A 12,505-nucleotide genomic window follows, 5' to 3' on the forward strand; every position below is an offset into this window, starting at 1 on the left:
TTTCAAAAATCAGCTTTTGGTTTCCTTGATTTTTCTGTATTATCTATTCTCTATTTTATTAATCTCTGCTCTAATCTTTATTATTTCCATCTGTTAACTTTGCATTTAATTTGCTCTTTTTCTAGTGCCGTAAATTATAAAGTTAGATTGTTGATTGAGATCTTATTTTCTAGTGTATTTATAGCTGTTAATGTTCCCCGTAGCACCGTTTTTGCTGCTACATCCCATAAGTTTTGGTATGTTGTGTTTTTGTTTTCATTCATCTCCAAGTGTTTTCTAATTTATCATGTGTATTCTTCTTTGATCTGTTGGTTTAGATTGTGTTGTTTAATTTCCACGATTTTGTGAATTTTCCAGTTTCACTATTGTTACTGGTTTCTCACTTTATCCTGTTGAGGCCAGAGAAGATACTTTGTGTTATATCTATCTGTTAAAATCTATTGAGGTTTGATTTGTGGCCTAACATATAGTCTGTCCTTGAGAATGTCCCATGTACACTTGAGAAAAATGTATTGTTGTTGGGTAGCACATTCTGTATATGTCTATTAGATCTTGTTGGTTTTATTGTGTTGCTTAAGTCTAGCCATTATGGAGAGAGGGGTGTTGAAGTCTTCAACTGTTATTTTAGAACTGTCTCTTCCTTCAATTCTGGCAGTTTTTACTTTATATATTTTAATGGTCTGTCATTGGGTACATAATTGCTTATAATTGTTATATCTTGTTACTCTATTGAATCTTTAACATACAATGTCCTCCTTTGTCTCTTATAGCCTTTTTTGGTTTAGAGTCTATTTTGTCTAATGTTAGTATAGCTATCCCTGCTCTTTTTTGATTACTATTAGAATATCTTTTTCTGTCCTTTCACTTCCTGTTTTTGTCTTTGGATCTAAAGTGAATGTCTTATAGACCACATATAGATGGGTTCTTTCTGCCAATCTCTGTCTTTTGACTGGAGAGTTTAATCCATTTATATTTAAAGTAATTACTCAGCCTGCACAACAAAGCAAGACCCTGTCTCTACAAAAATTTAAAAATTAACCAGGTGAGGTGGCATATACCTGTAGTCTCAGCTACTCGGGAGGCTGAGGTGGGAGGATCTCTTGAGCCCAGGAGTTCAAGACTACAGTGAGCTATGATCATGCCATTGCACTCCAGCCTGCGTGATAGAGCAGTACCCTGTCCCTAAAAATAAATAATTACTGATAAAAGTGGACTTAACTTCTGTCATTTTGCTATTTGTTTTTCTGTATGTCACATAGTTTTTTTTTTTTTTTTGTCTTCCATTTCTTTAATTACTGTCTTCTTTTGTGTTTAGTTGATTTTTTGTAGTGCAATATTTAAATTCCTTTCTCACTTCCCTTTGTATATATTCTATAGCTACTTTTTTGTGGTTAGCATGGGGATTATAGTGAACATCTTAATGTTATATAAATATTTAATTTGAATGATGCCAGCTTAACTTCAATAACATACAAAAATTCTTCTCCTATACTGCTTTATTCCCACCCTTTTCAGTTATTGATGTCACAAAATTAAAACTTTATGTAGTTGATCCTCCATATTGGTGGGTTCCACATCCGTGGATTCAGCCAACTGAAGATTGAAAATATTTAGAAAAAAAAAAAACAATAAAAATAAAAAATGTAAAAATTAGTATAGCATTAACTGTTTACATAGCATTACATTGGATTAGGTATCATAAGTAAGTAGAGACAATTTAAAGCATAGAGGAGAATGAGAGTATGTTATATAAGGTAGTTGAGCATCCATAGCTTTTCATGCATATGGGTGTTCCTGGAACCACTTCCCTGCAGATAACAAGGGACAACTGTACATTGTGTGCCCAAAAGCATACACTAATACTTTCAAATGTCTCTTATTTAGAAAATAAAATGCAAAATACAGAGTTACCAACCAAAGTTACAATAATACTTCCTTTTAAACCAATGATTTTTTTCCCCACCAAACTGTATTCATCTCTTAAATCATGTAGGAAACAAAAAAAGGAGTTATAAGCCATTTATACAATAGTGATAGCTTTTTAAATTATCCATGGTTTCACCTTTTTTGAGATCTTTATTTCTTCAGACAGCTTTGAGTTACTGTCTAGTATCCTTTTATTTCACCCTGCAGGACTGCCTTGAACATTTCTTGCAGGGCTTATCTAGTGGTAATGAACTCCCTTAGTTTTTTTGATTTGTTTTATTTTGTTTTTGTTTTTGTTTTTCATTCTGGAGATGTCTTAATTCCTCCCTCACTTTTGAATGAAGTTTTAGGATATAGGATCTTTGATTGACAATTTTTTTTCTTTTAGCACTTTAAATATAGCTGACCTCCTAAGCTTCTGATGAGAAATCTATTGATAATCTTATTGAGGATTTCTTGTGTGTGACCAGTTTCTTCTTTCTTGCTGCTTTCTTTTTTATTTTTCTTCTTTTTTATTTGTTAATTTTTTTTGAGATGGCATCTCACTCTGTTGCCCAGGCTGGAGTGCAGTGGTGCGATCTCGGCTCACTGCAACCTCCACCTCCCAGGTTCAAGCAATTCTTCTGCCTCAGCCTCATTAGTAGCTGGGGTTACAGGCACCTGCCACCACACCCAGCTAATTTTTTTTTTTTTTTTTGTATTTTTAGTAGAGACAGGGTTTCACCATGTTGGCCAGCCTGGTTTTGAACTCCTGGCCTCAGGCGATCCTTCCATCTTGGCCTACCAAAGTGCTGGGATTACCAGCATGAGCCACCATGCCCAGTTCTTGCTGCTTTCAAGATTCTCTTTTTATCTTTCAGCAGTTTCATTATAGTGTATCTTGGTATGGGTCTCTTTGAGTTCATCTTACTTATTGTTTGTTGAGCTTCTTGAATATTTATATTTATGTCTTACATCAAGTTTGGGATGTTTTCTTCATACATTTTCTCTTTCTCTTTCTCTCCAGCGTCTGGGACTCCCATGATGCATATATTAGCTTGTTTCATGGTGTCCTTCAGGCACTGTAAGCTCTGTTCACTTTTTTTTTTTTTCCAAAGCTTTTTTCTGTTTCCCAGACTCGATAATTTCAATTGTCCCCTCTGTAAGTGTGCTCATTTTTTCTTTTGCCTGCCCAAATTTGCCTTTGAATCTCTTCAGTGAATTTTTCATTCCAGTTATTGTACTTTTCAGCTCCAGAAATTATTTTTGGTTTCTTTTTAGTTTTTTTCCATCTCTTTCCTTATGTTTTCATGTTGTTCATGCATCATTTTCTTGACTTTCACCACATCTTTCTTTAGTTCTTTTAGCATCTTTAAGTTGTTTTAAAGTCTTTGTCTAGTAGATCTGCCATTAGGTATCTTTCAGGGGTGGTTGCTGTTGATTTAGTTTTTTTTTCATTTGCATTGGCTGTACTTTGCCTGTTTCTTTGTATGCTTTGTGAATTTGTGTTGAAAACTGGACATTTGAATTTAATAATGTGGTAACTCTGGAAGTCATATTCTCCGTCTTCCCCAGGGTTTGCTGTTATTGTTTTGTTTTGTTTTGTTTTTAATTGTGGTAGGCCATCTCTGTGCCAAGGATCAGTCTAATGTGTAAACTTAAGGTCTTCTCAGGCAAAATTTTCTAAGCCTTTCCCTAGGCTTGCATAATCTCTTTCTAATTTTCCCTGTATATGCCATTGCTTGAATGCCTTAGTCCCTAATGTCTGATTCTCAAAGGGGAAAAAAGAAAAAATGAAAGGAAAGGAAGGGCGTTAGCCCTTTAAATCTCCTAGAAGTCTCTTCAACTAGAGGGGGAATGGCTTGCAACAATGGGAGAAAGTGCAACAATAATGCACCCCTTCTTTATCTGCACCTCTGTATTCAGTGATCAGAGCACAGATCCCTGATATTTGGAGGACAAGGTTGTTTTTGCCTTCCCTAGGTCCTGCAAGTTGTGTGCAGGTTGCTTCAGGAACACATGCACAGCTACCCACCATGGGCCTGGGTACCTGCTATGTGCTAAGAGCTAAAATTAACTGTGGTTTACCATCCAAGCCTTCCCCTGGAAGTTGCAAGTCTTCAGTTGTTCCTAAAATAGCTATATCAGACATATTCTGCCAGTGCAATATTGTCTAGGTGGGAAGACAGATTCCTGGTGCTTCTTACTCTACTGTCTTCTCTGAATCCATCTTTTAAGACTCTCCTTGGACCTCTTGGACCATCTTCCCTCATAGAAATTCTGGCTTTGGCATCTGGTTACACCAGTATGAGACTGGCCCATAGTTGCACAACTCAAGAGGATAGATGATACCATGCACTGTCTGTTCTCCTGACTCTTTCACCTAACTGAAGAATCTTCCTCCTCAGTCTTTGGTCTAGAATATTAGGGACCGTCATTCTTTTTATGCCTTCTGAGAGATAAAATTATTAGAAAGCAATTCAGAAACTGAACCAGTGGCCCATAATTAGTAGACATCAGCTTCTCATGGTTAAAAATATATGTCGATTTTTCTTCTGTCACTAAGCAAACTTCATATGATGTGCTTACTAGAATAGATCACTGCTTGAGGGGAGAGATTGGAGGAGGGCAGTCAGTTGGGAAACATTTTGTAGGAAGTCCTATGGATCTTGTTCTTCTGTTGCTGTGATGAATCATACCATCACATAGAGGCCTAGATTGGGATCTCATCAACACCTACAGAGTTTCTGGGCAAATTACAAAATGTATCTCTTTCCCTGGGTAGCAGCCCAGTGCCAGAATTCATCATCTGGAACTGGATTTCAGCCCCACCTTCTCCCTTCCTTGGGCCCCTTTGTGTTGTACACAGACTATTCAAATCGTCTAGTGTATGGAGCTAAACAAACCTGGGTGGAATCCCAGCACTGCCACTTGCTGTGTGGCCTTAATGCAGGGTAATTAGAACTTCAGTTTTCCAGCTATAAACTCTCACCACATTACTATCGGATTCAGTGAAATAACATATGTTCAGCCCTTAGCACAATAACCAGAACACACCGAGTCTTCCATTGGTGCTGTAATTGTTGTTACTCATTGGGGTTTGGTTACGATATTATATTTATCTTTGATTTAGCATTACATTCTCAAATGGATAAGTACTTATCAGTAAGTGCTATTATGCTCCTCTGTGAAATGGAAAGTGTCAACCATTTCTCAATGACATTCCACGGTTCTGACTGCTGGACTGCATTACTCGTGTGCCATTTGGATATAAGATTTCATCGTCCATCAGGAAAAAAATGGAAATAGGCACAGAGGGAATCAGCGTTTATTTAGTATCTGTTATTGGGGGGCTTTCTGTATTGTCATCTCATTTGGCCTTTGTAACAAATGAGAAATTGAGGCTGAGGAAGATTAATTCACTTAAAGTCACATGTAGCTAGTAAAAGGCAAAGCCAGAATCACATTCATTTTATTTATTCATTTTATTTCTCCTTTCCTGCTCCCCACTTCTCCTGGGGGCCATAAGGAGATCCTTAGGATTCTTCATAATCATTTCATTTATCTACTATTTACTTTATTTGTCTCTAGAATAGAAATTTTGCTTTCATTTCTGGCACTGATTAGAGAGAGAAAAAGTTAAGCTTCTCTCTGTTGTCTTTTTTTTTTTTTTTTTCATTTTTAAGCAGATCTCTTTCTTACAGGTAACAGTAGCTGATGTGCAATTTGGCCCCATGAGATTTCATCAAGATCAACTTCAGGTAATAATGAACTGTGCTGTATTTTTCACATGCTGATTTTCTTTAAAAAGGGTGGAGGTGGAGCTAAATTTACACATTTAAAATAGTCTTTCATTTAGATAATAGTGTTTGGATCGGTGTTAAATTCCCTGAACTCTGTAACAGTATTATAGTTATATAAGACAATATCCTCTTCTTAGAAATACACATTAAGGTGTTTAGAGATGAAGTGTTTGTAGCCTGCTTTCATTGGTTCAGCAGCAGTAGGCCAGGCACGGTGGCTCATGCTTATAATCCCAGCACTTTGAGAGGCTGAGGCAGTAGGATTTCTTGAGCTTGAGGAGTCCTTGAGGAGTTTGAAACCAGCCTGGGCAACATAGGGAGACCCAGTTTCTGCAACAACAGCAACAACAAATTAGATGGGCGTGGAGGTGTGTGCGCCTCTGGTCCCACCTAGTTGGAAGGCTGAGGTTTTGAGAATCACCTGAGCCCAGGAGGTCAAGGCTGCAGTGAGTCATGATCGCACCATTGCACTCTGGCCTGGGCAACAGAGTGAGACCCTGTCTCAAACAGAAGGAAAAAATTGGTTCAGCAATAAATAAGAAATGTGTATAATTGCATGTATGTACATGTACGTGTTTAGAGAGAGAGAGAAAGCATAGCAAAGGTGGTAAAATGTTGATAAATGTAGAGAAAGGGCATCTTTAGTGTTCATTTTCATTCACGTTTCTGTAGATCTGAGATTTTCCAATATAAAAAGTAAAAAGATTGTCTTTTCAATGTTGCTGAATCAGCTGTATCAGAGAGAAGATATCTGTAATATATGTAATTCAAAATATGAGACAGAAAACAACCAATTGAAATTTAGTCAAGTTATCCAGACTCCCCGCACATAAACACATGTTTCATTCACTATTACATTTAAAAATAATGTGAAAAGTGCTGACAGAAATGTGTGCTCTTAGTTCTCTGCATGTATGGTCTTTGTGTAGTTGAGTAAACTCGGAAGAAATAAACTTAAGGAGGGTTTCTGACAGCTTTGCAGTCTGTTTCACAGGCTGCCCATCTCCTCCTTACCACTGTTGCCCCATTGTCAGTCTGCTTCTGAAGGGATGGAGCACCGGTGCTCCTGAACCAGATTGGGAGTGAGAATAGCAGGCAGAGAGAGAGGGAAGGAGGCTGGCTGGATAAGGAAGAAGCTATGGATACAGGCCTCGCTTGCTCCAGGCCAGGACTGACGTGATCAGGGGCAACCAGCCACTGTCCTGGGCACAGGCACAGATGCTACCTCTCGTACCTGGTGACTGTGTCACCAGGCTTTGAAGTGTCACATTTTGGTCTACTTTAAATCTTTCTTCTTTTAATCAAAGTGATTTTTTTTTTAACTTGGAGGAATTACATAAAATCTTGAGTCAAACATTTCAATACATTATTTATAGGATTAAGTATTCCAATAATTTCACCAAGATATTAGCCTTCACCATCTGAGAACTTACCCAGTTAACTTTCTTTTAACTAAAATAAATATTAATGTGTTTTAATTCATTTAGTTTCAAGATAAAATGCCTAACTAAACCTTTGTTGAGTTCTGTCAGTGGGTTTCTTAGCAAAAAAGTAGTCATATGGCCAGGTGCAGTGACTCACACCTGTAATCCCAGCATTTTGGGAGGCCACAGCGGGTGGATCACTTAAGCCCATGGAGAGACCCCATCTCTACTAAAAGTACAAAAATTAGTCAGCCATGGTGGTGCACACCTGTAATCTCCCAGCCACTGGGGGCGCTGAGGTACAAGAACACTGGAACCCTGGAGACGGAGGTTGCAGTGAGCTGACATCACACTACTGTAGTCCAGCCTGTGCAACAGAGGAAGACCCTGTCGCTCACCCACCATCCCCCCAAAACACACACACACACACACACACACACACACACAGAAATGACAATTCTGACCAGGCACGGTGGCTCATACCTGTAATCCCAGCACTTCGGGAGGCCAAGGTGGGAGGATCACGTGAGCTCAGGAGTTCGAGACCAGCCTGGCCAACATGGCAAAACCCCATCTCTATTAAAAATAACAAAAATTCACCGGGCATGGTGGCGCGTGCCTGTGGCCCAACTACTTGGCAGGGCTGAGGCAGGAGAATCACTTGAACCCAGGAGGCAGAGGCTGCAGTGAGCCGAGATCGTGCTATTGCACTCCAGCTTGGGCAACAGAGTAAGACTCGTCTCAAGAAAAAAAAAAAGTGTAAGAAATGACAATTCTAACATCTTTGTTTAAAAAAGTGTTTGTGCTCTTTTGATTCAGGTACTTTTAGTGTTTACCAAAGAAGATAACCAATGTAATGGATTCTGCAGGGCATGTGAAAAAGCAGGGTTTAAGTGTACAGTTACCAAGGAGGCTCAGGCTGTCCTTGCCTGTTTCCTGGACAAACATCATGACATTATCATCATAGACCACAGAAATCCTCGACAACTGGATGCAGAGGCACTGTGCAGGTAAGCCCAAGACTCTGGCCTAAATAGTCCCATTGGCCTTTGTGACAATACATGCAGCCTAGAAATAGATTAAGTTAGACTCACTCTCTCTTTTAAGTTGCTTTCCATGCATCTAAAATAAACAGAATATTAGAACCTCACTATTTGTAGGACTGATGTATGTCTCTTTTGTTTTGTCTTGCTTCACTTTACTTGAAACAGTAAGAAAATATGAATAATAAGAATTATTAAGGGTCAAAGTGAAACCCAAAATGTAATTAACCACAGATATCACTTGCATATTAGTGCAGTAAGAATTATAATTTTTCAGATTGTTTTCAAAGTTGTAAAAATTTTGAAAATTGCCTTTTAATGTTTGATGAATGGGTTTTATTTATAACACTTGCACATTGTCAATACTATGAGAGAATTCTGTGTAGTGACCTAAACCTAAAAAATGCCTTTTAAAGAAAGTTACTTGCTGCTGATGGAAGCAAGGCAAATATAAAATTTTATGACATACTAACTTGAAGGACATTTAAAATCTTGACTTTTAAGAGAGAGAAAAGATATAAGCTAAGTAGATTAAAAACCTGTGGGTTAAAAACCGAGGTGACAAGCAAATGACACCATATTAGAAGATTATTTGTGGGGTATGTGATGACGTCAACGTGGGTTTGTTTCCTTGGTGGTGAGAACTCCACACTCCTGGTAGTCAGACTAGGTAGCATTTACCCTTCCACGACTTGCCTCCAGTAGTTTCTCCTGTGGCCTTGATCTAGTGCCTGAGATGTGCCCTATGTTCCTCATCTGTTTCGATCTGGTTGACTTCACAATAAGCCATTATCATTGTAGCCCAGATTTATTTTATTTTATTTTATTTTATTTTATTTTTCTCAAGACAGAGTCTCACTCTGTCACCCAGGCTGGAGTGCAGTGACTCGATCTCAGCTCACTGCAACCTTTGCCTCCAGGGTTCAAGGGATTCTCCTGCCTCAGCCTTCCAAGTAGCTGGAATTACAGGCACACACCACCATGCCCGGCTAATTTTGTATTTTTGGTAGAGACGGGGTTTCATCTTATTGGCCAGGCTGGTCTTGAACTCCTGACCCCAAGTGATCCATCTGCCTCAGCCTCCCAAAGTGCTGGGGTTACAGGTGTGACCCACTGCACCATGCCCGCCCTACCCCAGATTTCTTGACATGTCATCTGGCCAGTCACCCAGCACGTTCATGGGGGATTGCAGCCCAAGAGAAATAGAGAGAGCTCTGGCTAGGAAAGAGGGAGGTCCAGGTCCTTGTCTGGCTCTTCCTGGACAGCCGCTTGTCTGTGGGTAACTGCGCCTTCTCTGGGGATGTTTTAGCTCAGCTGTAAATTTGGAACATTTGGTTTCCAGTATCCCCTTTATCCCTAACATTGAATAGATACCACACAGAGGAGGGGAAGATGATATGTAAATTACATGATGCTTGGTAGTCATGGTGGAATGTTGCAAGGCAGTAGAGGTGTCTAAGGTGGGCCAAATGGCTGCCGAGATAGAAAAGGGAGGACAGCGTGAGGGGGCTGGAGAAAACTTGGTCTCTTTCCCAGTCTTGTCCAGGCCCAAGCCTAGCCACAGGTATGTGCTGGACAATGGAAGTTCATACCTTTAAAGGTGACTACTAGAGCATCTTGTATTGTAAAAGAAAAATTAAATTGTATTGGTTATGTTCCACTGTTAAAAATTGTAGTAAAAGAAACATAACATTATATTCCACTTTTTAAGGGAAGAAAATGTACTATTGCTATACGTTTTAGGAATATTCTAAAAAAATAGGATTAATTCATTCAGCAGATTTTTATTGAGCTATGTACAAGAGAATGTTTTAGACTGAAAGTTATAAAATGAAGTTCTCGTCTTTTATAAGCTTATAGACTAGAGGAGCTGAAATATTTCAGTGAAAAAAAGTAATGTTACATGCTCAGTTAAAAACTCACACAAATACCAAATTCCATAAGCACTGTAGTTAATCAGAGTTCTTTCACCGTGTAAATAACAATTTTATATAGTTTTTAAGTAAAGAATGGGAACTGGATTGCTTTAATATATGGTTTTAGAGAAGCAGAGAAGACAGCTGTGCCTCTCCTCTGTGAAGTGCCTAGCACCCTCCATCCAGCCTCTCCTCAGGACCTGGGGCTCACTAAGTGAAAGCCCAGAGATTTAGAAGCTCTGCTTTTATTGAACCCAACTTTGTCCACAGTTGGCCGACAGGATTGCTTGAACAGATCTATTATTCCTCTTCCCCAGAATGGATTTCCAACATTAGAGGACAGGAATTGTGTCCCCCACAGACATCTTTTCTTTTCTGAACTGAGCACACCCTTACTGCTATCAGTGGCTCCTAACAGATCCTGGTTTCATATTCCCACCGCATCACGGATGCTTCCCCTGGGTACCCTTTTCTGATTGATAGCCCTTGTAAGCATGGCTTCAGAACCGAAAAGCTCACACTAGGTTTAGGGGAACCAGTGACAGTAAGCAGAACAGTCCCCTCCACTGTGCTAGCCAGAGAGCGCAGGCCTTTACAAATGTAATCCCCGATCACATTTATTTCCTGATGGCCACATCATAGCCTTGGCCAAGAATCTCAAGTCTTTCTCACAAGCTGTTTTCTACTACATCATCTCCATCTTGTTGGGTGAGGATTTGGGGTAGTGGTGGGTCCTTGTACTAATCGTAGTGAGGTTTCTAGAGGCAAGAGCAGACCCTGATTTATTTTCCTAATCAGTTTTGTCTTCATTCTGGCCCTTACCTGGCTTATCTCCCTTGAGATCATCCCTTTAAGGATGCGTGCCCACTTTGGACTGTTCAAGAAATCTTTCCGGGCTTCCCGCCCCTAAACCAGCTTGCCTTGTCTCTGAGCTGACTTACGTGGCTCGTGAGACCTTAGCCCTGCAGAATTGTGTCCTTCCCTTCATCTTCCCTTTTGGGATACCTAATCAACACTGCCTATGAAGAGCTTTTCATCGGTTGTTGACCTGTCTAAGTGACTAGCATTCACCTGTATCTCTCTGTTGGGGGCATTTGGAACTCCTTACACTCCTTATGAGATGCCTTGCTAACAGCAAATATTCTATGTCTGTTATATTTCCAAATCTACCAGTTTAGGAACCCTACTTTGCAAGTCTCCTCAGGTCTGGGCACTGCATTTGGTACTAGAGCTACATAGATGAGTAAGATGTGCTTCTTGTCTCTGAGGAGCTAATACTTTAGTTAGCAGGGAAAGTGAGTGATTTCGGTATAGGCTTGTAAGTGCCCACAGAAGAGGTTTACGCAGAGTGTTGTGGATGCCTGTGTCAAAGAGGGCTTTGCCAGAGGATACTTGAGTTGCATCTTAAAGGATAAGCAGGAGTTTTGAAAGGAAGAAAGGTGGAGAAAATGTTCCAGGTAGAGGGAGCAACATGTGTAGAAACAGGCAGGACATCCGGGCACCTCTGCTCAGTGCTAGATGGCTGCTGGTCAGGCAGATATGGAGTGGGTGTCAGGGGAGGCTGGAACAGCAGACGTGAACCAGATGATGAAGGCCTTGTGTGCTGAGCCAAAGGCTGTGGACTCCACCCCGTAGGTAGTTGAGACACTGATATATTCTGTGCAGGAGAGTGTCGAGCAGGATAGAAAATCACTTGGCTACCAAGTGGAGAATGGAGTAGAAAACTGGAGGAGATGAGGCAAGTCAATCAGTTGTGAGGCTGCTAGAGGCCCATCCAGTAGTTCCCAACAGAGTATGGCTTCATATTCCCACTGTGGTACTTGATATCAACGTCTCCTCCCAACTTCCTATCAAAAAACCCATGAAGAGGGAAAAAGAGACAAAAATTGACCGTAGCAATAATAAATAAAAACACACAAAGATAAGATGATAGGTCAGAAGCTGAGAGAACAGAAAAGGATAGGGATCTCCACTGTATCTGTCGTACTGTGGAGACTAATAAAGAAGCCTGTTTCTGAACTGTGCCTCGCACACTTCAGTCTTTGAAGCTGAAATACCAGTGGCCATAAAGGAAGGCAGTGGAAATGAGCTTTGCTTTACTCCCACTGTGTTCTGCCAAGCCTGGGATGCTGGATTGCTCTGACCAGAGAAACAGATGGCTGAGCCCCAGCAGAGCAGCAAGGCTGTATGAGCTGGGCAGAGGCCTGCACTCTAGCCCCTGCCATCCCTGCTGCCCCTTGAATCCTTACTTTCTGCATCTACTCAGAAACCCAAAGTAAGGAAGAGAAGGATATGGACAGAGACATGGTTTTTCTACTGTGTTTTAAGAAGGGACAGAGGCATGAGGAACCTGAGGATAGTTCTCCACATACTGTAGTTTCAAAACAGCAAATTGCATCAGTTCTCAGTTTTAG

At 40.2% G+C, this 12,505-nt stretch overlaps 1 protein-coding gene across 3 annotated transcripts in view; it reads left to right on the forward strand.

Moving 5' to 3' along the window:
• LOC105464709 (phosphodiesterase 8A) overlaps positions 1-12,505 on the forward strand; it is a 156,760-nt gene that overhangs the window by 76,283 nt on the left and 67,972 nt on the right. For all 3 annotated transcript variants that reach the window (XM_011712732.3, XM_071100775.1, XM_071100776.1), the window contains exons 2-3: positions 5,610-5,666; positions 7,952-8,142. In XM_011712732.3, coding sequence (XP_011711034.2) covers positions 5,610-5,666; positions 7,952-8,142 — 248 coding nt within the window. The remainder of the gene's footprint in view (positions 1-5,609; positions 5,667-7,951; positions 8,143-12,505) is intronic.

The sequence above is a fragment of the Macaca nemestrina genome, chromosome 7 (assembly GCF_043159975.1).
Source record: "Macaca nemestrina isolate mMacNem1 chromosome 7, mMacNem.hap1, whole genome shotgun sequence".
Lineage (NCBI taxonomy): Eukaryota > Metazoa > Chordata > Mammalia > Primates > Cercopithecidae > Macaca > Macaca nemestrina.